This window comes from Nothoprocta perdicaria, unplaced genomic scaffold (genome assembly GCF_003342845.1).
Source record: "Nothoprocta perdicaria isolate Ctin4 unplaced genomic scaffold, notPer1 scaffold_143, whole genome shotgun sequence".
NCBI lineage: Eukaryota > Metazoa > Chordata > Aves > Tinamiformes > Tinamidae > Nothoprocta > Nothoprocta perdicaria.
The window spans coordinates 1,758,052-1,784,369 of NW_020454572.1; the positions used below are offsets into that span (position 1 = coordinate 1,758,052).

Sequence of the window (26,318 nt, forward strand, 5' to 3'; positions counted from 1 at the left end):
TCTGCTGGTGAGAGGGGCTTTGTTAGACTTGCAGCTGGTCAGCCAGGATGGGGGAGAAGCGGCTCTTCCTCCCTCTGTGTTGCTCAAAATGGTCCACAGGGTTAAAGCCCATTTATGTCAAAAAAAAAAAAAAAAAAAAAGAAAGCATTGGAAGGGTTTAAAAATGGTTTGAAAGACGAGGATGGGGATCCTGCAAGAGCATCTCCCTTGCTGTTTGCTAGGGAAGCTGCTGTCCCCATAGGACAAGAGGAAATGGCCTCAAGYGGCACCAGGGGAGGTTCAGGTTAGATATCAGAAAAAAGTTCTTCATGGGAAGAGTAGTYGAGCACTGTAAGAGGCTGCCCAGGGAAGTGGTGGAGTCACAGGCCCTGGCAGAGCTCAAGAAACGTGTACGTGAGGCCTTTAGAGACATGACCAACAGGCTTGGTGGGGATGGGTTTACAGTGGGACTTGATCTTGAAGGCATTTTTCAAGCAGAGTCGTTCTATGATTCTGTATGTCCTGGGAGCCCCTTTCCCTTGTGTCTGGGCATGGTGTTGGAGCATGGTGATGACCCCCATGTTAGGACTGCTGTGTTTTGGGGCTTACAGCAGCCCCAGACAAGGAGCCTTCTGCTTTGGGCTCTGTAAACATCAACTCATACAAAGGAAGGATTTGGGAGCCACATTCCTCACCCACGTTGCCTTCAACTTCTTCCAAATTTCTTTTTTGTCCACTGCAACATRTAAGTGTTCTGGCAGTGAATACAGTAGCTGAATGAATGGGATCAAATGAGGGCTCCTAAATTAAACAGCTGAGGAAATCCCAAAGCTGGTTACTGTACTGGTAGAAAGCAATCCTGTATTTACAGGAATCAGTCTGTGAATAKCTTTGATTTCTGTCATTTGGATAAAAGGCGTGCCTCTGTGGGTTGTTATTGACTGCACTGGCCACGAGAAGATACTACCAGGACCTGCACTGCTGTGGTACAAGCAAGTGTCTGGTTTGTCCCTAGTCCTGGTAATACTGATGGGAAGGATGCTCAGGTTTGCACTCGGATCCTGTGCTGGGAGCAGCTCTGTACTGGAGCCAGCCTGGGAGCTGAACCTCCTCCTGTTCCTTAGATCAAGGTTTCCACRAAGGTCCCTACACTGCCTGTTCCTCTCCTGATGCAGAGTGTTGCCTGCTATATTTTTTAGTGGGGAACTCGTTATGATTTTATCTACAATGGTTGATATGTGGAGAGAGTGAAAYGCTGGATTTGGACTTGTTTCCAGGTCCCATTTGGCTTCTCCAAGCTTTAGCTTACCCCTTGGATCTCTCTCCATCTCAAATCACTTGTTGCTCCAGTTAAAAGTGAACGTCTACRTGGTGAGGGGTTGTAGTTAGGTGTTGGGGGACCAAGGAAGCCCCCTCTTTGCTTAAAACGTTTGGTGCTCGGAGCTGTGCAGGAGCTTCGCTGCTTCCCTCCTTCCCCAGCACAGCTGCCCAGGCAGATTCAAAGGCTACAATTCTGTAATTATCTCGGCCAACTCTGTGGTTTGATAAGAGCAAAYAACCCTTTGATTGCTCATTCTGAGCAAAACTGTCCCCTTGATTTCCCTGAGCTTTGTAAGGCCTGGCAGCAATCGCTATGCTGTGTGCACGTAGTGAAGCCCGTCCCGCTCCCGCGCTGCGGCACGGGGTGGTGCTGGCGAGGGCAATAACATCCCCTCGGCGCTGCAGGGCGCTGCCCTCGTCCTGCCTTTCCGTCCACGGCTGCGTGGCTGGCGAGCGTGACGGCTGCTCCTGAGTTTGGGGAYGGCCCGAGTTGGGGCAGGCGAAGGGCAAGGAGCCGCGCGAGAGGGAAGCAGAGAACAGATGTTTGGGCAGGATGGAGCCTTGAGGACAAAATAGGAGCGATTCAGAAAATTGCAGCTAACAGAAGTGAATTATTTCTTCTTTTTTTTTTTTTCCTCTTTCCTCCTCTATTTTTTTTTTGTCAGCATAAACATTCTCTTTCTTAAAATACCAAGAGACTCATTAGACCGTGTTCCAGACAAAACCTGCCCACTGGCGCTTGGCAGTCAGAGCCACTTGGAGGAGCGGGTGCGAAATGTCTCGTAAAGCTGCAAGAAGCTGCGCTCTGCTGCAGGGAGCCGGGAGCAGGGCCTGCACCGTGAGCTCCAGGGCCGGATCCGTGGGCAGGGAGGTGCAGGAGAGCGAGGCTCCTTTGCTGCAGGAGAGGCTCCTTTGCCATGGGTTTTGGCTACCTGTGTTTGGGAAGGAGGCAGCCTGGAGCATCCCGGGGGTCTGTTCGCGTGTCGTTCTCTGTTGACTCCCAGCCCTGCAAGCGAAGGGGCTTCCCCGGCCGCAGCCCRTGGATGAGGTGGTCCAGGCTGGTAGGTGTCCCCGGGACTGTTTGCGAGGTCAGTAGCGGCCCTAGGTGCCCGTTTGGGTTCCTTTGAAAGGCAGCGTATGAAGAGTCTCCTTGCAGGATGAATGGTGCAAGGAAAGACTTTTTCTTCTCTTCCCCGTACAGCAGCTGGGGAGTAGGCTGTGGTCCCAAATTACCCATTGGTTTGCAAAGGTAACATTGATGTTCAAATATATTAGCTTGAATGTAGTTCTGCAGAAGTTCTTGGGAGGTTCTGCAGAATGTGTAGAGGTATCTCCTAAGCATTTATCCTCAGGTTCTGAATTCCCTGGTTTTTGGCTTGGCACTCATTTTTCACGCTGGAAACCAACACAACTTTCCCTTGTCTTTCAGATAGCTGCCCAAGAGCTCTCGGACAACAGAGTGATTACTCTGAGCATGGCTGGCAGAAAACTGGACAAAAAGGTAAGAGCTCTTGGGTCTACAAGATCATAGAATCATTACGGTTGGAAAAGACCTTCAAGATCATCAAGCCCGATCATAAACCCATCACCACCATGCCTGCTAAACCATGTCTCCGAGTGCCTCAACTGCACTTTTCTTGARCACTGCCAGGGACAATGACTCCTTGCTACCGTGGGCAGTCTGATCCAATGCCTGAGCATTTCTGGAAATGTCCTAATGCCCTTCAGGTTAGGAGGTCTAAAGAAATCTTTGCTCATAGGTGTAGCTGGGACTGAGAACAGCCCCACTGGAGAAGGCAGCATTAAGCTGGAGCTCTGGATTCAAGCCCTGCCTATGCCTCTGGTCAAGTTGTGCCTCTGTTTCTCTKCTGTCCCTGTAGTGCTTTCGAAATGCTTGTGGAGATGGAAAGATCATGTGTCACACCGGATCTGGGCACTGTCATGTCTTCAAGACAGCGTTTTGAGACAAATCTGTTACTTGAGTGACTATTTTTTTTTTCTTTTTGAGACATCTCCTGACTGAGCTGACAGTTTTGCTACCCYGTGAATTGAATCAGCATTTCAGCAGCATTGCAGAAGTGCTACCGGCTCGTTGCTTCTAGGCTGTCTCTAAATGAAGTATATTATTTTATATTTCAAAGGAGAGGACCTATCTCTTYGTGAGGGAGAAGCATTGACCTTGTGGAAGTAGAGAACATGCCGATTTGGCTTTGGGCGTGATGCACAGGAAACCAGAAGCCCTTTTGAACAAAGCAGCCTGACCGTACTTACCAAGCAACCAAAACTATTCTTCTTAAACCAGTTCTGTTGCTAAGCGATCGATGGGATTTGCTTTTTTCCTTCCTAGTCTCTCTGGAGCTTGCATTAATGACAGGCTGGTCCTTGGTTTTCAAAGTGAGCATCCAGGCAGAAGGGTATTTTGGAGGGGCAGAAATGTGGGGTTGTCCTGTCCTTTTGCCCAAAAGAGATGGGTGCAAAGCTCATCCAAGCATTTTTCTCAATGATTGGCAACTGTTGTTTCCACTCCCTCCCACTTACCCTACCAGGTCTTGTACTCTGTAGTGAGGGGTACTGAATGCCCCTGGTAAGGAATCCTCACATAACTCCCTTTCCCAGGTGGGCTGGCTGATGTCCTGTGAGTTAGTGGYTTCCTCTGAGACTGTCTGAGAGTGAATCCTACATGTGTCAGAGAAGAAATCCCTARTTTTCTTCTGGAGCCCCAAGGAAATGCCTTGTCAAGCCAGAGATGAGACATCATGGCAGGCAGGGGACCGCTCCTTCATGCTTTGGGGGTCCCTTTGCAGCCACGGCCAGTTTAGAGAGCCGTGCTAAGGGCCTGAGGCCACCAGCACTGGTGCCTGAGGCCCRTGAGCATGGCGAGTTAGTTGGTGACACCAGTTGCTCCGCGGGCAGGAGATGCCTTTCTGACCTGCTACATGACCAAGCTCCTCTGCCTACGCAAAGGTACRAAGGCTACACGGAGCTGAAATCTTGTGATGTCCCTCAAATAGAGAATGATACTGCGGGTATCTGTGGCTATCAACGGCRAGTACGTTGACCTTCAGACCCCAAATCAAGATGCAGTCATTCAACATCTGCCTGCAGCACTTTGGGCAGGCTGTTTGTAACACAGGTAGGGGATTGCACTGGGAGAAGGACTCTGAATAATGCAGTTCTTTCTAGGTCTCCCTGCAGTTTATCGGCAGAAAGCTCATTCGTGTGTAGCTTCAGGCTTCGCTCCAGTGACCATTTACTGTTAGCAGCAGCTAACTGAGTTGCTTGGCCAATTCCTCTAATCCAGCGCAGTGCTGAGGAGCACCAAGTCTTGATAATGGGCAAAAGATGTTGGTGTCACTTCAAAGTGAAGTACCTGCAACTTAAATTGTCCTTAAGCATGTAGAAGGAAATTGGGTTGAACTCTGCTTTTAAAAAAGAAAACCTGAAATGCTGCATGACCTGGAAACCCCACTCTTTAGCAGCTCTCTTCTCAGCAGAAACGCTCACTTTCCAGCCCATCTGTCCCAGATCAGATGTCTTTGTCTTCACGACCATTCTGTGGTTTTAAACGCCGTTGCAGGCTGTGTCGATACTGCAGTAGATTCAGTTTTCTTTGCTGTTCCCCTTGGCTTTTTGCAACCCGTAGTGTGATGGGAGTYGGATGTTGGCTGCTGAAATCCCACCTGGAGCACAGAGCTCCAAGACACTCCCCATTAAATGCCGTGTTGCTGATGCCAGCACCATCCTCTGRCTAAGAGCAGGTTCTTCCTCTGCATCACACGTCCGTTGTTTTCCCACATGCTGCTCACTACCTTAGTTTAAATGGTGAGAAGGAGACCGAATTGGTGTTGAAGTCTCTGGMCTGGGTCCAACAGCCAGGCACCCACCTGGATGCCACCCTGTGCCACATGCTCTAGATGTCCCTGCTCGAGCAGGGCGCTTGGACTAGATGATCTGTAGAGGGTCCCTTCCAACCTCAACCCTTCTGTGATTCTGTGATCTTGTGGGAGAGCCACCACTGCCTTCCTTGCTTGTGATATTCGAGAGCCCAAATGGATGGATGAGATGTTGGAACTAGTTTGCGGCTCTGCCTTGCTGATCCCTTTCCGTTGTTCCATTTATGGCTTTTCCATTGGTGTCTGATGTTTTAAAATAGCAATCCACAATCTTGTGGCTTGGAGGCATCTCCCACCCTGCTCTGGATGGGACAAGGCTGTCCAGTCTTGCAAACCAGGCTTCCCTACTGTGCACGGGATCATTTCAGAGCTCCTTGGCCAGCTCCCTTGACCCTGTGGGATACCGGTTAAACCATGCAGGATCCGTGGGGATTAGGTACATGTTGCTCRTTCCTCAGTTCAACAGTAAAGCCTCAAAGCAGGGAGTTGAGCCTGCGGGTGAGTAGGCCGTAACCAATAACGGTGCCACAACCGTCTCCCCTGKAGAAGGAATGGCCTGTTTTTCTATTTCACAAAGGTGTGCAAAAGAGTAGGAGAAAAACAGCCTCAGCTCCCCACCAAGCACCTCTCTGGCAGCCTTCGTGGCCTGCTCTGCTCCACTGCCCGGCTGTAAATAAAGCAAAATGAAATGAGAGCAGTCATTGGAGGTGACTGGGAATTTTGACCACAGCAAGGCATGGCTCCTCCAAGCCCAAATGCTTTGCCGYGATTTATGCTTCCAACTAACTTTGAAAACGGCTAGGATTTGGGTATAAATGTTAACAGGCTTTCTGCTGGGGAGTTGCTTGGACCTGTGTCTGTAACAGCCCCGATCTCTTGRGCTGGCTCTGGAGGAGGGATCCCAGCGTTTCCAGGCTTCTTACCTGCAGCTCAGAGTCTGCCTCTGCAATCCCACCGCATGGCCTGCAAGTCCGAAAAGACCCTCCACAAACCAGTGGGAAATTCCTCTGGGTCGCTGTAGGATTCACGCAGCTATTTCCACCTCAACTGGGAGAAAGCTCAGCTGGAAAGGCTCGAGCTCTCCTTAAAGACAAGATAATTCCCGATCTTTGTCCGCAAGGGGAGCAAGCGCCCCGCAATAGGCAGTGTGCAGAGAGCAGGGAGCAGTGCGCGTCTCCTGTTGCTCCTAAACCAGGAGGAAAAACAAGCAGCCCTTTGGAAGGAGGCACTGACGGGCAAGGCAAGTGTGCACTGACTGAAGCCTGCATATCTCAGAGGGTGTTAGATGATCTCTGTCAACACTAATGCAGCTTATTCCTTCAAGATTTGCTCTGCTCCTGTTTTATTGCTGTGTGTGGGAGGTTTTTTTYCCCCCAAGACACTTGTGCACTCTATAATTCTTTTTTTATTATTATTTTATTATTTTTTTATTCTCCTCTTCTGAGCCTCGGATGTTTTGCTCAGCTGCCTCCCAGCTGGGCTGTTTCCCGTTGCATCTGTGTCCAAAGAGGCTGCCGGGCTCGCAGGATGCCACGTCAGGCACCCTGTCCAAGCCCTGCCGGTCAAAACGGCGGGAACAGAAGGTTTGCACGACGTGTGAGCAGGTGGCAGTCGGCATCCCGGCACTCACAGTGTGCTAGGGATGCAGATGGGGTCTCAGGAGGTCCCCCTGTGTTCCCCTCGCCCTGAGCCGGGATCAGCAAGACTCGGTCGTGGCAGCGCTGGGCTCCCCGCCGAGTGCCCTGGAGACTCGGGCATCGTGCGGGATTGTGTGTGCCGGGCACTGCATCACGGCTGGTTTTGGCTCCAATAGTTGTCCAAGGTCTCTGCAGGTGACGCTGCTCAGTGCACTCACTGTCCCGCATTAAACAAGAGCATCCGCATGAGGATCTGATTTGCAGCCGGGAGCTGCACTCAGTAACCAGAGGTGGGATTTTAAGATCATCCTTTCAGCTGGGGTGGAGACACCCTTTTGAACTGATTTTAAAGCCATCTTCTCTCTGTCAGGCTTCCCAGTGCAAGCTGGGACCTACACAGGAGTTCTGGCATGTTTGCTAAGTGGGGAGGTGAGCTTGGTGCCTTGTTGTGTGGTGCTCCCATACGTGGCCCTCGAGTCATCCCAGAGATGAGATCTGAGCTGTGAGATCTTYTCTGAGACCTACACTAGACACCTGCCATCTCTTCTGACCAGCCCAGGCCCATGTTCGCACGTGCTGTGCGTGACGCTAATCTACCCGTTTGTCTTGCCCACTTGGCTGTGGGATGGTCGTTAAGGTCTGTGGTCAGTTGGGCTTGTGTCCGTGTTCAGYCCAAGGTCCATCTGTTGATGGAGTTGCAGGAAAAGGGAGAGGAAGGAGGTCTCACTTGGCCTGGCTGTTGCTTGACCATGAAGCAGTTGCCTGAAAAAGCACCGTGCAACCCGTGCTGTTGTTCTTCCCCAGGACCTGTTTGGAAAGTCGGATCCCTTCTTAGAGTTTTATAAACCAGGCGATGATGGGAAATGGATGCTGGTCCACAGAACAGAGGTAAGTCCTACTTTAACTGGCCTAGTGGAAACATTGCTAATGTTAAATTGGCATTTTTTTTTAAGAGCTATTAAGTCTCTATGGTATCCTTGACCTCGTGACTTGATTCCTTCAACCTAGATACAATTCAGTAGCCAGGGCTGGTGGACTTATTTCATGGAATCCAGGTGTCCCACTCGCACYCCATGTCCATAAGCACCAGGATCTACCACCAAATGGTCCAACCAGGAGCTCCTCTGACACACACCAACTGCTAAATCTTYATCACGTCTCTTGTTTTTTTTCTGGATTGGTGGCAATGACCAAGGTTTTGAACAAATCTTTCCCATCCATTAGGAGTCTCCGGATGATATGGGRGGTAGTCCTTTTTTCAGACTTTGGCTTGCTTCAGCTTCTCCCACTTCTCGGAGCTGCTGACTGTTGTTGTCTTTCACTTGTCCGGGACATGTGGTGGGGACATAGACAACTCTGTGGCTGCAGCTGCCTTCTTGTTGGGCTCGCAGGACCACCATGTATGATGGGCAGCAATGCTGTTCCATCCCTCGGTAGTCAGAGTGTCRCTTTTCCACAGGCGAGTTGTTCATGCCCTGGTTGTATCAACGCAGGCTTCACAACTTCCCTCCTAGGAGCAGTGATGCCCTTTGTCGTTGTTGCAAGTCATCCTTTAGCCCTGGCTCTGCTGTTTCTTCTGGTGCTTTCCCATCTGTTCGTGTTTCCCTCACACTCTTTATTTCTGTTGTAAGTCTCCGCACTGCGGGAACAAGCTGGGGTCACGCTCTTTGGTCGTTTCCCAATGTTTAATGGGGATAGAAAGCATTCCAATGTCTTTCTTTCCAGCATGGGGATTTTGAGCATGCTCCAATCCTTTCCTCTTGGAGGAGGTGTGGGCACTGCAAGACAGCGTGCATGGCTGTGGGGCAACCGTCATTGAAATTTCCRTGAGCGGGTTGGGTTTATAGCAAGCTGTCCTCACATGTCCTGTGAGCAGCTCTGATGTGCACAGAAGTATGTCCCCAGCCTGCTYGCATTTGCTTAGCCCTCCAGGTTTCCACCAAGGCATTACACGCTCTCAGTGAATGTCAAAATCGTATTTCTTCAGCTCAGGCAGATGTTACACGGAGGAGGAGATCTGGACTGGCTGGAGGCTCTTCTGCTTTGCTGCCTGTGCTGCTTTGTCCACCAGATTTCCTTCACTGCCCCTGGAGAGAGATGCTTGCCCTCGTCATCCGAGGGGATGCAAGGAAATGTGTTGTACCTTGTGCAAACTATTGCCTAGGAATGGGCAGCTGGAGAACTGCTGTGTCTTAGCTAAGGAGGCAGGAAATGATGGAGATGACTTTCTGCATGATATCTGACTGTCCTCCCTGAGAACCTGGCCGTGAACCCCTCTTGGAAACCTGCCCCCTGTTTTATGCTCAACTCTCCTCTTTCACATGTGTCTGTGGTGACTTCATCCCTCTGTTCTCACCCCACAGGTGATCAAGTATACATTGGACCCTGTCTGGAAGCCCTTCACTGTGCCTTTAGTGTCACTGTGTGATGGAGACGTAGAGAAGCTGATAAAGGTAATTGTGGGCCTCTTCAGCTGCCGTTGTGGTGGTCGGCCTCATGATCCTTTCGACCTCTGAAACGCTGGGGTGTGTTATAAGGAACTTGTTTGGGGCTCCCCGAAAGAGTGTCCGAGGCTGCTCTGTGCTCCTAGGTCATGTGTTACGACTACGACAGCGATGGAGGACACGACTTCATCGGGGAGTTTCAGACCTCAGTGGCCAGGATGTGCGAAGCCCAAGATGCCTTTGCAGTAAGTGCTGATGTCTCCTGCGAGGAAGAGTAAGGAAGGGGCGGTAGCGARGGAAGGGCTGGTGGAGAAGTGGGTTATATGGGATTTCTTTGCTGCTCCCAGTGAGCCTTTGGACCTGTGTTGGGGTCAGTGAAGGCCTCAAGAAGAGGCCAAATCCAAATCCCTTTCTCCTCCCACCCACACTGTGAGTGAGTCACACCACTTTTGTCACTAAAACAGCTGAGTTAGAGCTAAGATGGGCTTGCCTSCAGGCTCTGTTGAGACGTCTGGAGCAGCATCTAAAGTCAACAGAGATGTAACTGTTTGAGGCTCGTTTTGCTGACAGTTCCTCCCACGGTATCTTGGGCTCTTGCTGCTCAGTATGTCCTGCGATTCTGGGGGGCTGGAAGGGGAGGTGGCAGCCCCCTTTCCTCAGCTGGTGGGRTGTGCTGTGGTGGGACATGCTCTTGGGACTCAGTGCCCTGCCACAGAGAGGTGGTCCCCGCTCCCGCGCAACTCGGCATTGCTTTCATGGCAAAAGTGTCCGTTTTTCCGCTGAAATGCCAGGCAGAAAATCTGCTCAGATGCTGCCTGATTCAAGGCATGCAGTGAAAACGTTCCTAGATAAACAAGAGGACACCTTTTTGTAGTACTCATATCTAAAATTAAAAGCTAGAGGAGCACTTGGCTGGGAAGTGCATGTCTCTAAAACACAGACTTTGTGGCCAAATTAGAAAATTTCACAGATGGGAAACTGAGGCACAATGGTGAAGCATCCTGTCCAAGACTCACAGGTTATTTCGCCCGCAGTTATGGATCGAGCTCCTTTATTTTTCCCTGGAATCAACCTTGACAGCCTAGCACTAAAATCTTCTTTCCTCCCCATCCAACACCAAGAAGCGTAAGTTTAATTCACTCTGATCCCGGGGGGTGACACGTCTGAGAGCTTGGCGTGGGGCCGGCTGAGGACAGGTCTCCCCTGCGTCTTTCCCTTGCATGGCTTGCCCCCCAGTGCCCCTGGGAACACCGGTGGCGTTGGGCAGAGATGAAGATGCCCTCGGGAAAGGGCAGGCACCCTCCATTCCCCGGAGACGCTGCGAGCCGAGCTGCCTGCGAGCGCCGCGCGTGCTCCGAGCTGTCGGCCGAAGCGAGCGAGCGCCGTGCAGCGCCGCTCCTCRTCCCTCCATCCCGCAGGCAGCTCCTCGTGACCTGTCTCATCCTTTGCCGCGGCCACGTTGACGAGGATAAATACAGAAACAGGAGCGGAGCTGCTGCTGCTGCCGTGTTCGCAGACGTGAGCAGCGCTGTCTGGCCGTGTCCTGCCTGCGGTGGGGACGGGGAGAGGCTTTGTACCCCGTCCAGAGCGCTTTGGATCAGGCTGCGCTCCGAGCGTSGCTGGAAGGATGGTCTCCTGGCTGCTCGGAGTAGCTGTTCCCACTGCAAAACGTCAGGGACAAACACATCACCCTGCCCAAACGGTGAGGCCAAAAGCTTCCTCGAGTGCGCCTGGCATTTGGAGACGCCCTGCGGCTTTGCTGGTCCCTGTGGGTTCCTCAGTTTCCCCAAAGAGCTGCACAGGAGAGCATCTTGTCTCTGCGCCGAGAGTCCTCAGCAGGCTGCAGTCACCTCCCAGGGGCGTCAAGAAGGACGTGGCTGTGGAACCGCTGACACCAGCATGGTGCGGGGTCACGATGCAGCGGCCGAGCTCCTACACATTTTTCTGTGCTCGTTGCAAGGAGTAAGCTGTGAATTCTGTASGACCGAGGGGGTGGAAGTTGCCCCTTGCAGTGGGTGCGGTCCAACCTTTTCCTTAGCCACATCTCTGTTAAGTTCCTGTGTCTTTCTCCAGRGCTTGGGCCACCTTGGCCCTATGAACCAGGACTGCTCTCACTGCCAGCTCTTGTCAGAATGATTCAGGCCCTCGTTTACTGTCCTGAAGCGTATTTAATTCTGCTTTGTTGACGTTTGGGCTTTTTTTCCCTGCGTGAGCTGCCATTTGACCTMTACTAGGATATGAGATGGCTGCAACTCTTGGCCCGATGTGTTTTTGTTTGCGTGTGCTGCATGAGCTGCAGTGCAACAGGCAGCTGAGTGGTGAGCCMCGTTGGATCTGTCAGAATTTGTTGGTCCCTTCTCACCTCATCCCTTGCCATCCCTTCTGTGGGACACGTGTCCCCCTGCACTCTGGTGGTCCGTGGTCCATGGCTGGCACTGTGAGGGGTTGCGTGGTGCTGCTCTTTGCATGGCTACATCCCCAGATACGAACTCCATCCCAGCACTGCCCTGGACCTGTGAAGACTTGGAGTAGGTGGAGAAGGTCACACCAGAGCATCTGTCTCGGCACTTGAAGCTTGATGGGGCACCTGCTTYGAGCTCGTGTTTTCCTTTTGCTTAAAGGCTGGGCACCCTTGCTAGGGCTGCCAGGGTCCCGCTCAGCGCAGGAGGAGCTGGTTKCTACCATGTGAAGTTCTCAAGCACCTCTGCTCGAGGGAGCAAAGACCAGCAGATCTGTGGCCAGCAGGCTTAAACTCAACTGCAGAGGGTCTGCCCTGTCCCCAYGGGAAGCGGACGGGACTCTTTTTAGGAGAAGGTGGAGTGAGCTGCTGCTGGGGACCACCACTACAAGGCACAAGCAGAAGAGCAGAAGCTCCCAACTTCCTTGGTGTCCAAGACGGGAGCCAAAACTGCTGCAGCTTTGGGACGCAGAGAAGCCAYGAGCAGAAGGGTGGAGTCGGGCTCTTCCCTGCAGTAACTTGCAGATAGGTCCACGAGTGCCTTGTTTACTGCCTGCCCCTGCCCACGATCGCTCGGGACTGGTGAAACTCCTCGGCTTTTGCACTTGTCTGGTCTCCCGTGCGTCTAAATTCAGGTGCCTGCTCCAAATAGTGCCGCAGTCCCAGCACTGCGGATCCTGGGAGCGAGTGCCACGTGTCCCCCTTGGCCCYGTCGTTCACATCACAGGCCCTGGGGAAATCTGTGGGGCCGGATGAGCATGTGTTTTAGCAGAGAAATGGTCAGGAAAGAGCTGGGATTTGCTGCTAGGGACAAGAGAGGACATTTGCTGTCTCGATGTCCCACTTCCCCTCTTCTTCCAGCTGCAGAACTGAGATTACATTTCCCTCCCTTTCTCCCCGGTCTTTCTTGCTGGATCTTGGCAGCCTTCAAGCATGAGATGTCTCTGGGATGAGAGCAGTGGAGAGCTGTGGTGTATTTACCCACTGGGGCCTTGACCACCTTGGTTCCTCCATCCGGCTCCCCTTGGGTCCTTCTCAGCTCTGCTGGAGCTTTTTTCTCATAACTCCCCCAACTTGCCCCGCTTTGGGCTCCTGATCCTTCTCTCCCTGCTCCCTTTGACTCTACAAGGAGCTCCTCGAGCACGGTGCTGGTTCCAGGCATCTCCCCATCCCTCACTGCGCTTTCTCCACAGCCTTTTGGCCTCCAGTGAGCTCTGCTCTCCTGCAGGCTGCTCCCTTCTCCTGCAAGCTCCTTGCAAGYGGAGTCATTTCTTTGCTTCCCATGGAACATATTCACCGCTTGCCGGAGCAGGGACCGGTGGGGGGCATTACTCAYATTGCTCTCAGGCGAGCAGAGAGCTGGTTTTCTTCCCGAGTGGTTTAATGTCTTGCACCAAGGCACAGGGAATGAAGAGAGTCCCGGCAACAGAGAGGATGTGACTGTGCTTGCTGGTCAGCCCTGCACAGCTGTGGGCAGGTTGGGTCCCAGCAATGGGGACGGGTGGTGGGAGAATCAAGGACGAGCAGCCAACCCAGGCTGGGACTGTGGAGAAGCTAAACTCACATAACTGGGAAGAAAATTCCTGAGGAGCTGGGCTGGCTTCTCCGTGCTGCAAACATGCCAGGAGCAGGGGAATAGATCCCCGTTTTGCTTTGGGTCTGGATCTGTATTTTGCATTTTTGTGAGACGCAGATTCTCAGCAGTGTTTGGGCAGTTTGATTTCGCAGTTGATTTTGAAGGGCCCTTCCCTGTCCCTGCCCCAGGCTTCATCCTGCTGCCTTCCATCCTTCCAGCAGCCATCGGGGATGTGCTGACGTATCTCCCTGTTTCTGGGCTCTTACAAGCCTCTCTCTCGCTGAAAGGAAAGTCAACATGAGTGTCAACCTCCAGAGTGGTTCCCCACTTCGTTACTACCAAACCACCCCCAGACTGAATGTGTCTCCCAAAAGCAGCCTGGACCCACCTTCACCTTGGTGTCTGTGTTGTGTGTTACAGCTGGAGCTAGAGTGCATTAACCCCAAAAAGCAGAAGAAGAAAAAGAACTACAAGAACTCCGGGATCATCGTTGTCAAGTCCTGCAAAGTGAGTACAGAGCTTGGATATTGCTTTTTATTCCTCCCCCGGGTTGAATCTTTTATTTGCATGGAGAAAAGCTCGTCCCCTAGCTCCTCTGCAGACGGTGGGAGTCTGGTTTGGCCCCGGGGAGAGGCTTGTTGGGTCAGGTGCCGTTGCCACCRCCAACACTTCCACATCAGGGGGTCTCCTGTCCTGCCCTTTCACACGCACAGGAGCCAGCCCTGTTTGGCTCCTCTCCACACGTGGGGCATGAAGTGCCAAGGCGCTGCCAGGGGAGAGGCAGGTGCTTCCTCCYGCTTGCCTTGCCGCTTGGATAAAGTTTCCTGGAGACGCAGGGGTGTGAGGACAGGAGGCTCGGGCAGTCCCGTGGGACTTCTTGTGCCTTGACTTCTCCTGCAGTGCTGAAGGATGCTGAAACCCTTCCTCTGCTTCTCTTCCAGATAACCAGAGACTTCTCCTTCCTTGACTACATCCTGGGAGGCTGCCAGCTGATGTTCACTGTAAGGGCAGCCACCGCTCTCTGTCCGGCAGCGGTAACAAATGCAGAATGGTCCAAACGGGCGGGGAACTCTGCCTGAGGCTCTGCCACAGCGGGCATGACGTTAGAGATGCTGCTGGCTCAACATTGTCCGGCTTAGCCATGGCGCCAGATGAGACTGGCTTGGTTGAGTGAGGCTTAATAGCAATGAGAGGGATTCTCCTTCCGCATTGGGCTTTGAAGCCACATGATGTTAGGACTTTTGGGGATGGCCACAGCAATGCTCAGGTGCACCCAACCAGCTAGCTAGTTTTCAGGACCAACGTTGAAGACCAGACCAGACCAGACTTCTGCAAAGACTGAGTCTTCACAGAGTTTTACCACCTTCTCTCCCATACTTGCAATGGCATTTCCTCATTTCTGGCTAAATGTAGGAGTGCTTCCAAGGATGGGCAGTGCCGACTTTGGCTCATTCAGGAGTCCTCAGCAGGACACCTTGTCGTGGGACATCCCATGCAATCCCTGCGAGTCGACACCAGCCTGGTATTTCCTCACCTCCTTGGCGACGGTCCCATGATCTCTTGATGTGTGCCTGCTACTGGTATTAGCCACCAGCTAGATTTTTTTTGAGCAAGATTTGCTTTTTTGGGGCTCCACTGAGGAAACTTTCGGTCGGTAGCGAGACAGCGTGTCTGTTTGCATTTCAACCCTGCCTTTCAAGCTCGAGCAGTTTGCCAAGAGTAATTAAAAGAGGAAGTTACAACCTTTGAGTGAAACCACAGCAGAAAATAAGTGGGCTTTTCCCCCTACACACATACACACATTTTATCCTTCTAATTTCTGCAGACTTTTCCGATAGAGTATCGAGAGGGCTCTGGGTGCACACAATATTTCATTTTTTTATTTTGTTGTCTGGTCTAAAAAACATGGAGAGGAGGAGGAAGAGTTGCCATAGAAACAGGAGCAAGTGCAAGAGCTTTTTATATGCTGTTCTGCTGCTACGTGCTACGGTCTTGGTGTGAAAGAGTGAGTAGAAGAGGAAAATCATTAAGTTTACCAGTAGCACAAGGCTCTAATATAAACTAATCTGCCTTCTGGTTTAAAGAAATATTGTTTTTTGAAGTGCATTGTTTTTTTTTTCCCCACTTCTCAAGGCAACTGGGTCTTTGCTTTGAGTGGGTTTTTGCATCATCTCCAAGTTTCTCATCAACATAGGAGTCAAAATCTCCTAGGCTGRGTCTGGAATAAGCCAGCAGGGATGAGCCCGGGAGGGTGCCCTGCTGGTCCCTGCTCGTTGTGGTCCTCCTTGGCCTCCATTCTGGCCCGTGGGTTGCACGGGTTCCCGTATCGAGTGAGGCTCCCGTGGATGCCGCGCTGGCCGTCGTTAGCGTTGTGAGCTCCTGAGCAGAGGTTGTCCTGTCTCCTTGTGGATGCGGGGCAAAATCCAGAGCGAATCCCTGAGCCCAGTTTAGCTGGCGGAGTTATTTTGGGCCTTGCCTAYTTGCTTTAGCAAACAAGGCAAGTGTAGTCACACCATCTGCCTTGCTCCTCCTTCTYGGTTGTTTTTAAAGCCTCATCGTCGTGGGCTCCTCGTCGTGCTACTTTTGACTGAGGGGTCTGAGGTCTCGTGCAAGTTCCTACACGTGYTTCTGAATAGGCAGCCTGCTTGAGGAAGGTGATAGCTCAGTTCCTTGCTGAGAAACAGAGCCCTCAAACTGGGAAGCCCAGTATAGAGCAACCCTGTTCCAGGAAAAGCTCCACTCAGSGTTGTCTCTCTTTGTTGGACACCAGAGTCAAAGTCCTTGAGGTCCAAATGTCCAGGGAACTTTGGCCTCTTTTGTGTCTGTGGGGCTRCTTGGTCATGATGTTTAACATGTAGGAGATGGGCAGTTGGAAATGGTAAAGGTTTGCTTCAGCACCAGGGAGCTTTGGGACAGCTTGTGTGTGACGTGTGATGATGMAAAATTCAAGGATAATAGCAGGTTGCTTTATCTAACGGAGTATTTAGCTAGGGCCTTTTTAGGTAAGCCAAAGACCTGCATTTCATTAAACAGTTTTGGGTCTTGATTGGACTTGGTCATGATCTCCAAGTCAATGGACAACTGGCGGCTTGGTGCAACAAGGTGACATCTAACAGAGGATGATGGRTCTGTGTTTCTCTCTTGCAATTCAGGTCGGCATTGACTTCACAGCCTCCAACGGGAACCCCCGAGACCCTTCCTCCCTCCACTATATCAATCCCATGGGAACCAACGAGTATCTGTCGGCGATCTGGGCTGTTGGTCAGATCATTCAGGACTACGACTCGTAAGCACTGTTGCCTTTGGGCTCCCACCATTGTTTTACAGGCCTTTTCCTGGTTTCCTGAAGGGCTGCTGGGATGCATTTCACCCAGTTCTGTGACTTGATTTCCCGTCTGCCAAGTAGGGGTAAATATTACCTTGCTTTTGAAAATGTCTTTGGGAGAAAGTAGCCCCTTCGCAATTGAGCTGCAGGGAATTCAATGAGGAGCCGTGTAAGGACAGAGAGAATTTCTTTCTCTCCTCATCCTTGCAGCTTGAAGTGGTTCAGTGCCCGTCACTCGGGGCAGATGAGAGCAGTCATTTGGTGCTTGCTCAGTGCCAAGCTAAATGCCCTCAGCTTGGTGATACTTGCCATTAGCCGTCATGTTGTCAAGCTGTCTCCTTCCCCAGCTGCTCTGAGGTGCGATCTAGGTATGACCTAGGAGAACATCTGAGACATTAAAGAAAACATGACAGAAGGCTGTTGGAATTGCCAGCTTTTAGGACCAAAAGAAGTGTTTAATTTGTTTAAATCCCTAACTTCTGGGTGTAGGACTGCAACAGATTCAACTGGTAGGTGAGGAGATAYCTCTAGCCTTGTGGTTGACCAAGCAACACTTAACTGTTTTCTCCCTAAAGATCAAAAGTCAAAGGGGCGACCATCTACTTTCTTGTGTTTTTTTTTTCTTTTTTAAAGCCRCTACATGATTGTGGGCAAGGAAAGGCTGGCACCTTTCTTAGTGCTGGGGTCGGCCGTACACTTGGCACTTCAGTTGTAGTGGCTGGTGTTGGCCAACTGGTGACGCAAGCCAGTCTCTGGGAACCAAAGGCGCCAGCCTGTTAGCGAGAGCTGTGCAACTAGACTCTGGTGTGTGTGTGTGTGTGTGTGTGTGTGTGTGTGTGTGTGTGTGTGTGTGTAAATACGCCCATATGGGGTTTTGTTGTTGTTGTTTTCTTCTGTTTCAGAGACAAAATGTTTCCTGCCCTGGGATTCGGTGCCCAGCTGCCGCCGGACTGGAAGGTAGAGCGCTGGGCGTGATGGGAGCCCCCGGACACGGGTCTGGCTCAGGAGGCCGAGCGGGCATGGGGTTGCCGTGCCTTGCGGCTGGGTTGGAGGGCAGGTGACCCTGTGTGGGTGTGCGGTGGGCATGGAGCCCGGGCAGCCAGCGCCTCCTCCTAGGCTGGCATTAAAGCAGCAGCTCACTGGCGTTAGCGGGCAGAGTCAGCCGTTGATTCATTTTCCTSGCAGGAGGCAGGGAAAATGCTGGGTGAAGAGATGGGACCCAGGATGCGTGTGTGAGAGCAGTGGGGCTGGGAGGGCGCTGGGAACGGAGTGGCCAGGCCAGGGGCAGTGCGCGCGGGAGCAGAGCGGAGCAAAGGGCCTTGCTGGGGTTTGCCCCRCGCTGCCACTGCTAAGGGCAGCCCCGTTCTGCAGAGGCATGTGCCGGAACATCTCGCTGGGCATGTGGCAGGCTGCAGCAGTGCTCTGAGCATCCCTGGGAGCCAGCGCGTCCCCTGCGGATGCTGCAGYTCCAGCAGGAGCCTTTGGAAAGGTTTTGGGAGCTCCTTCGCTAGCAGCACCCRGACCTTGAATGCTCCTGCCCCAAAGAGCCCGATGACACGTTGCGCCCATGGTGCCACCTTCATGAGGTGCCCCAGGACCAGGCTTTGCAGGTAGAGCCGCCTGTGTTGGCCGGAGTGCAGTGGGATTGGGAGAATGATGCCCTGCCCCTGGCAGCGCTGCTGGRCCTGTCACAGATTCACAGAATATTTAAGGTTGGAAGGGACCTCTAGAGATCATCTAGTCCAACCTYCCTGCTCAAGCAGGCACACCTACAGCATGTGGCACAGGGTGGCATCCAGGCGGGTTTTGAAGACCTCCAGAGTAGGAGACTCCACAACCTCCCTGGGCAGCCTGTTCCACTGCTCTGTCACCCTAACARTAAAGAAGTTGCTCCTCACCTGGAGACGGAACTTCTTATGCTTCAGCTTGTGGCCRTTWCCCCTCGTCCTRTCGCTGGCCACCAGTGAGAACAGCCTGTCCCCTTCCTCCCTGCATTCTCCCTTCCTGAACTTATACATATTAATCATATCCCCTCTGAGCCGTCTCTTCTCCAGAGAAAACAGGCCCAGCTCACTCAGCCTCTCTTCATACGAGAGATGTTCCATTCCCTTAATCATCCTGGTTGCYCTTCTCTGGACCCTCTCGAGAAGCTCCACGTCCCTCCTATACTGGGGTGCCCAGAACTGAACACAGTACAGCTGAGAGACTGTGGGGAGATCGTTGGTTTTCTCTGCCCTTTTCTCCAACTTGTTTTCTGATGGCCTGAGAGCCCATCAGGCTCCAGCTCCATCGTTCCTTTGTGCCTCTACAGCACTTGTGCAGTGAAGTCCCCACATTTCTGCTGTATAAGCCAGATTGAGAGGGGGTGCTGGAAGGTGCCGCCTGAGATGGAAGTCGGGTGCTGGGGCTGTTGTAGCAGTAGTTGCTCTGCTGGGAAGCTGGGATTCATGGCCATGACTCTCCCTGATTCCCTGTAATGTCTCTGAAAAGATGTTTCTGGGAAAATCACAGTGTTTGCCTTCTGGCTGGGTCTCCTCGTTGCTCTCATTGCTAATGCCCTTCATGGTCATGATTTCCTCCTGCTCTTTTGCTACGTTCCCAGCCTCTGGCACGTGCCCGGGGTTGCATCCCAGCAAGCCTTTTTGATAGGCATGGGATGCAGGGAGGTGAGTAGTGCCCTGGCCAAGCCCAGGAGAGCACGGTGTCATGAGCAGCTACGAGTTACCCACCACAGTGCTGGCCCTYGGCGCTGGGCGTGTTCTACCTGCTGAGGCCTGCTGCTTTATTTTGGATGCTCCTACCAATAATACTGGCACAGGGACCTCTCTGCTGCTCCTGTGGCCCCTTGTGCCCTCCCTTCCTGCCTGTTTGGGGACAGCGCGTAGTCTTTCTCCTGATTCCCACATGTAGCTCGCCTGCAAAACCCCAGGTGGGAGAAAGGCTGGCGGGATCCTCAGCTTGGTGAAGCCTCGTGCACTTGCAGGCCCACGGCGYGGACGTGTCCCATTGTGTGTGCATGGGCATGTCCCATAACGTGCAGATGGGGCAGGAAGAGCAAGCCCAGGAGCAGCCTCCGTCTGCTCGCCCATGAACTAATGCCGAGAAGCCTGAGCGGCTCCCTTGCCAGCCCAGCCCTTGGGCAAGAAGCAGACATGAAGTCCCCTGGTGTTGGGCCAGCAGCCTTCCTCCYGGGGGAGGAAGCCCATCTGGGCCATTTCTAATGCATACTGAGACTCCACTAGTGCAAGACCAGTCCTGATCACGCTYACCACTGCCCTGTGGCCACCACCAGCTTGCAGCTGGAGGCACCAAAAGACCAGCTCCCAAAGGTGTCCACCCAAGCTCCGCATGTGCAATGTCTTGAGCTACTCAGTTGGCCTTGACCATGGGGTAGAGCCCAGAGGTGTGGGCCCTTTCCTTCAAGCCACTGTGTTGGCTCAGCATCACGTTTCCTTCTCTAAATGTGCGGCTTCTGGACTGGCAAGGACGCAGTAAAACACGCGGGATGCCCGTGGTGGTGCTGCCCTTGCTGTGTGTTTGCCAGAGTGCCTGAGTGCAGAGGGGCAGGACATTGTGGCTGCTGCTGGGTGTCCTTTTCCTGCCGCATCTGCATGTTCCACTTTTTACCATTTCAAGCCMTTTTTCTGGCCTGCAGGCAGCCAAAATTCATTTGACTCAAGCGGGAGCTCTTGCTGTTTGCCAGGYGCAGGAGGAGATCCCTCCATGTGCACTTTGGAGCTGATTCATCCTCCCTGGCCAGCAACCGGCTCGGGTCTGTCGCTTCCTCAGGGTTTTTTTCTTTTTTTTTTTGTGTGTGGGAAAATCTCGGATAGTGGCTTCCAAGTAATACCCCTCATTTGCTCTCAGGGCTTGGATTATTTACAGAGAGAAATTGGAGATAGATGGTGTGGGGAAGGGGAGAAGCTCAGTCCCAGCAGGAGGTCCCATAGGGCAGCATCAGGAGCAGCGTCACATGCCGCGTGGAGTCAGGAGCGGGGAGCACAGCCCAGAGCTGRGAGAGCTCCTCCGTGCTGGGCTGGATGCAGGGAACTAGTTGTGGATGCTCCTCCTGCTCCACGAGCTATGTTAGAGGAAACCACCTCATTCCCCTGCCGGGATCAGGACCCAGGGCACAGCTCCCTCCAGCTCACTAATTCAACCAACCAAGACTTGTGAGAAGGCAAGGAGATCCATTCTTCCTCATTCCCAACTTCTTATTTCCCCTCAGGGCACCCAGTTGGGAATAACTCAGTCAATACACCCCTCTGACCGTGCCGACCAAGAGCCAAAGGTGGCTGTCGTAGACGAGGAACCAGCACAAAAAATGGGGAAGATCATTAAAGAGCAGAGCCGCAGAAATTGTGCTTTGTGCTGCTCGTGCTCTCGTTGCCATGGCACCTCCAAATGCTCCCACAGAACCAATCCGAGCGGGCCGCCGCGCACACAAAAGTCTCGTTGGAAATGTCAAAGAACATCTTGAATGGGAGCAGCTCCGTAAAGAGCCTCGAGCGGTTTCGCGGTGRGAACAGGAGCGGGAGGCAGATGGGCTTCAGGCTCCGTGGGCCGAGGCAAAGGCGAGACAGCAGCCCCTGCTCCGAGCGCGACACCCCGGTTCCTGCCCGCGTTCCTGCCCCTCCTGCTGCTCCACAGGGCTCCTCCCGGGGGAAGTGGTGCATGGGAAACCCATAGCTGCTATATATCCGTTTCATCAGGCTCCCCAGCAACTGCTTTACAAACGCTGGCGCTGAATAGGGATTGAGATTGATCTCTTTTTCATTTTGAAGCCCTCCTCTTGAATTTTTGAGCAGATATATCTATATATCCATTTATACACACACGCGCACACACACACACACACACACACATATGTATAAATAAAATCTGTGAAAACACCAGAGGAGATTTAGAAAGATTTGTGCCCCCAGGGGGTTCTACTCTGCAGCTAGTGCTGCCACAAACGAGGAAAGTAGCTCCAAACCAGTTGAGTGCTGTGTAAAAGAAAGAGAAGCCCACAGTTTGAGGTGCAARAAATACATATGTTTTTGTCTACCTTGTGTGCAAATGCTGATAGYGCTGAAGTTTGAATGGGCCATGCCCTGTCGCTTGCTTGAGGAYGTTTTATGGTTTGCCCAGGTAAAGACCAGTTGTGTCTCGGGTCACCTTTTGGCTGGAGTTGGAGGAGAAGGGCTGCTTTTCTCTCCCAACCTTCTAGCCCAGCACTGCTCTGCACTGCTACAGGGAATTCAGGGCTGGGATTTTCAGAGATGGGCATGATACGAAGCCCAACATGGTTCTTTCTGCTCGTGTTGGGCATTCAATCTGATGAGCAGTATCCATAGAGGAGGAATCCTTGACAAGCTACAGGATAAAATAGACTCCGAGCCAAGCTCAGCAAGTCCATGAGCTGAAGGCCCTGGTAGCAGCTCTGGCCAGACTGGTATTAGTGCCATGAATGGAAGCATTCTTGATGGCACTCAGCTGGGATGAAGATGCCCAAGCTGTAGTGTTGGCCCATGCAACAGCTCCTCAGCATTGGCGCTTGGGCAGGAGGTTTAGTTTGACCTGCTTTTGGGGTTGCCTCTGTGGTCTCGCAGAAATGGTTTCTGTGGCTTTCGACACAACGCCCGTCAGAGCGGAGAGCCCGATCAGGCGCAGGCCGCGCACGTGGATTCTCTGGCTTCGTGAACACGCGTCTCCTGGCTGAGAATCTCAGCAAGCCACCGCCCTTGGGAGCGGGGGGAAATGGCTCCGTTTTGAAACGGTGGCATGAACAAAATGGGATCGGGGCTACGGGGGATTTGATGCTCTCTCACCAAGACTGGTGAGGTTAAAATCAGTTAATCACCAGTTAAAATCATCAGGTTAAAATCCATCCGTCCCCRTCCCTGTCTTGCACCTGAGCTATCAGACTCACTTTGGTAGCACAGATAGGTGCAAAGCAAGTGTTTCGAGGCTCATGTTAGTCCTTCTGAGAAGGAGTTGACCTGGATGTTTGGCTTCTTGGTGACTGGGCTGCTACAGCAAGCTGGAGCAAGGGAGATCGTCTTCCCTTTCTGCCTTGTACTGCACAGGGCCCTTTGCAAGAGATGGGGAGCCAGGATGCTAGGAATGGGACATCTATGACGTGATGGTTGAGGGTCAGACCCGACATGTACAGCATCTAAGCTAAACTGTGAGGAAGCATCAGYTCTGCAGGAGCCTTCCACGCTAACCAAAGTCTTTTCTTCTCCCCAGGTATCCCATGAGTTTGCCATTAACTTCAATCCAACCAACCCGTTCTGTTCAGGTGAGTCCCTACCTTATATGCCTTGCAGTGTCTTCTCCTCTTCRTGCTTCATCTCTATGTTGTCTCAGGGATTTTACAGAATCAGAATCACAGAATGGTTGAGGTTGGAAAGCACCTCTAGAGATCATCTAGTCCAACCCGTCTGCTCCAGCAGGGACACCCAAGCACAGGCTCACATCCAGGCGGGTTTGGAAGATCTCCAGAGAAGGAGACTCCACAGCCTCTCTGGGCAGCCTGTGCCAGGGCTCTGGCACCCTCACTGTCTAGAAATGTTTCCTTAAGCTCCTGTGGAACTTTTGGTGCCTCAGCTTGTGGCCGTTTCCTCTAGTCCTGTCGCTGCCCACCACTGCAAAGAGGCCACCCCCTCCTCCTCACTGCCGCCCTTGAGGTATTTACACACACTGCTCAGGTCCCCCCTCAGCTTTCTCTTCTCTGGGCTGAACAGGCCCAGCTATCTCAGCCTTTGCTCATATGGCAGATGTTCCAGGCCCCGATCATCCTGGTAGCCCTGCGCTGGACTCTCTCCAGCAGCTCCACATCCCTGTTGTCCTGGGGAGCCCAGAGCTGGACACAGTCTCCAGATGTGGCCTCACCAGGGCTGTGTAGAGGGGGATGATCACCTCCCTGGASCTGCTGGAGACRCTCTTCTTAATGCAYCCCAGGATCCCGTTGRCCTTCTTGGCCACCAGGGCACACTGCTGCCTCATGGTCATCGTGTCATCCACCACGACACGGAGGTCCCTCTCTGCGGGGCTGCTCTCCAGCAGGTCAACCCCTAACCTGTACTGGTGTCCAGGGTTATTCCTCCCCAAGTGAAGGACCCTGCACTTGCTCTTGTTGAACCTCATGAGGTTTCTCACCGCCCAGTCGTCCAGTCTGTCCGAGGATTATCAGCTGGTTAATTGTGGGCTTAATAGTTCATGAGTTACACACACGTGGTTTGTAAAGATTAGCTCTTTGCCCCACGTTTCCTTTTCAAGTCCAGGAAACTGAGGCACAGAGGGGAGAAGTGATTTGGCTTGATAGCACCCAGGGATTTTGTGCAGGCAGGACCCCTGTAAGGTCCTACCCTGTAAAATCCGGCTGGGATGCTCCTTGCATCCAAGTGATGGATAAACCTCACATCAGTGCTCTGGCGTGGTCATTTACCACCTGGAAATTGGCCACCTCATARCCCAGGGGAAAGAAGGGCAGTGGGAGAGGCTGCAAAGCAGAATCTCAGTTGGCCCTCAAGGTAGTGCAGACCCCTTGGACGCTGAGGGTAACGTCCCCTTTGTTTCCTTGGTGTCTTTAAGGGGCACAAGGAGGCCACGGGATTTAAGTAGCTCTCAGATTTAACTGCGGTTCCCCTAATAAGGGGAAACTTCAGGGTTAAACAAGCCCCATGGTGAATGTTGGCAGTTTGATGCAAGAGCAGAAGCATCTTAGAAACGGCTSGCAGCACTGGTGCAGCCGCAAACCATGCATTTTAAGAGATTAGTTCTGATCCTCTAACTGGGAAAGAGTTCAGAGCCGASCTGTGTTAGGCTTGGCTTGTTTTCCTGCCACGCGTGAGCTGGGAAGGATAGTCCTGGCCAACCAGCTGGCAGAAACACCTTTTGGACAGGTTTGTGGTGTGACAGACGCAGAGGGTCTGGGGCCTTGCAGGTCAGGGCAGGGCTTTCCAAACACCACCTTTGTTTCTGGTTCTCTCTGCTGCTTCATCTGCTCTGGGTCTGTCTGGCTTTTGGTTGCACTCGGAGATCCAAGTGCTTTTCTTCTTGCTCTTCTTGGTCTGGAGCTTTTTGCAGAAACACAAGGAAAACTTTCTTTTGAGAGCGAGAGCCAGGAGGCTTCTCTTACTGAGAAGGTCTGAGAAGCTGCTGCAAAGTGATATTTGAGTGCTGCTGTGTGAAACTTGAGCTGGAAGAATTTGGGGAAAAATATGTTTTGTAACTTCAGGCCATGAGGCGGATGGTGTTTGCAACATGGTCTTGTACTTGCGGCTGGCTGGGATGCTGCCTGTTGTAACGCTTGGCCTCTCTGGTTTCCCTGAAGGTGTTGAGGGCATTGTCCAAGCGTACTCCGCCTGCCTGCCCCATATCCGCTTCTACGGACCCACAAACTTCTCGCCCATCGTCAACCACGTGGCCCGGTTCGCCGCCCAGGCAACCCAGCAGGAGTTCGCGACCGTAAGTGCGGCCGTTCCGCGGCGTCCCTGTCGCGGCTCGGCCGAGCCGGGCAGAGCGAGACGTTGCCGGCGTTACCGGGTGGTTAGATCTTCATGGGGGGCTCTGCTCCCTCGCCTTCCCTCAGGAGAGACAAGGATGCAAGCCCCGGGCGGGAGGAGGCTGCGGTTGGTCTGGGCAGTCRTCACGAAGGGGCCCATATCTGGTGCCACGTTGGGACTCTGGGGGTGCCTCAGGACGATGCGGGGCTGGTGGGGTTGTTGGCGCCTCCACCGGAGGCAAGGCTGAGACCGAGGCAGGGCAGCACACGAGGATGCTTGGCCTGTGGGCCCTGGGCACTTGGGTCTCCTGATTGACATGAGCAGGAACTTGCCTTAAAAGTCAGCAATGTCTCGCAGGCTCCAGCTCCAAAAGTGTGACGCCACTCCAGCCTCAGAGTATACCCCTGGTGTCTCAGTTTTCTTCAGGTTTGACAGCACGATGGTGTCCCAGGAGTTCGACAGGCAAGGCCTAGGCTCTGGCAGCAGGGTCCTTCCACCAGCAGCGTCCCCTGAGGCTCCCGTCCCGCGGGGCAGGGGAAGCAAAGGGACCGGCATCRTTTCTGTGGCGTTCCAAAGCCGCTCAGGTAGCAATGACAGTGCGGGCCACCCGGTACACAGACAGCTCGGCCCTGTAGGAGAAAGCGCCTGCTTTGGATTTAGCAAAAACCAGCAAGTTGCCAGGTGGGAGGAAGAGCCAACAGCACGGCAGATGATTTTGTCTGTGTGAAGTCTGCTGGTGGCTGCAGCCTTGATGATCAACTTCCTTTCCCAGCTATGCAAAAGGCTCAGCAGGCAAAAGTTGGCCAATGACACCCATCTATTTTAAGAGAGCTGAGATTAAAGCTGCCCGCAAACAATTGAGGGAAGAGCTCCTCATCCCTCGTGGCCATCACGCATCTGCTGTTCCTTTGCCCCATGTTGATGTATGTGAAGCACTTGGCAGAGGGTTAGAACTCACCCTGTCTGTAAAGCCCAGCCATGGGCTCTGGATTAGCTGTCATCACTTTAGCTGGAGAATGCAGAGTCGTTGCAAATGCTTCTTGGGAGAAAAAAACAAAATCTTCACAACAGTCAACAGAACTGCAGCTATTGAAAATCACAAATCACTGGAGGGCGAACGGAGACCAGGGCAGGAAATGCCAYGCCGTGCCTCAAGGGTGTCCCTTGAATTCGTCCAAATGTCTTGAGTAC

General features: G+C 52.8%; 1 protein-coding gene across 1 annotated transcript in view; it reads left to right on the forward strand.

The window, feature by feature from the left end:
• The window catches only part of CPNE2 (copine 2), a 43,550-nt gene that overhangs the window by 13,490 nt on the left and 3,742 nt on the right, over positions 1 to 26,318 (forward strand). The window contains exons 4-13 of the mRNA XM_026034372.1: positions 2,729 to 2,800; positions 7,634 to 7,717; positions 9,193 to 9,282; positions 9,420 to 9,518; positions 13,728 to 13,814; positions 14,249 to 14,308; positions 16,460 to 16,593; positions 17,535 to 17,589; positions 22,867 to 22,918; positions 24,956 to 25,089. Of these exons, the coding sequence (XP_025890157.1) occupies positions 2,729 to 2,800; positions 7,634 to 7,717; positions 9,193 to 9,282; positions 9,420 to 9,518; positions 13,728 to 13,814; positions 14,249 to 14,308; positions 16,460 to 16,593; positions 17,535 to 17,589; positions 22,867 to 22,918; positions 24,956 to 25,089 (867 nt within the window). The remainder of the gene's footprint in view (positions 1 to 2,728; positions 2,801 to 7,633; positions 7,718 to 9,192; positions 9,283 to 9,419; positions 9,519 to 13,727; positions 13,815 to 14,248; positions 14,309 to 16,459; positions 16,594 to 17,534; positions 17,590 to 22,866; positions 22,919 to 24,955; positions 25,090 to 26,318) is intronic.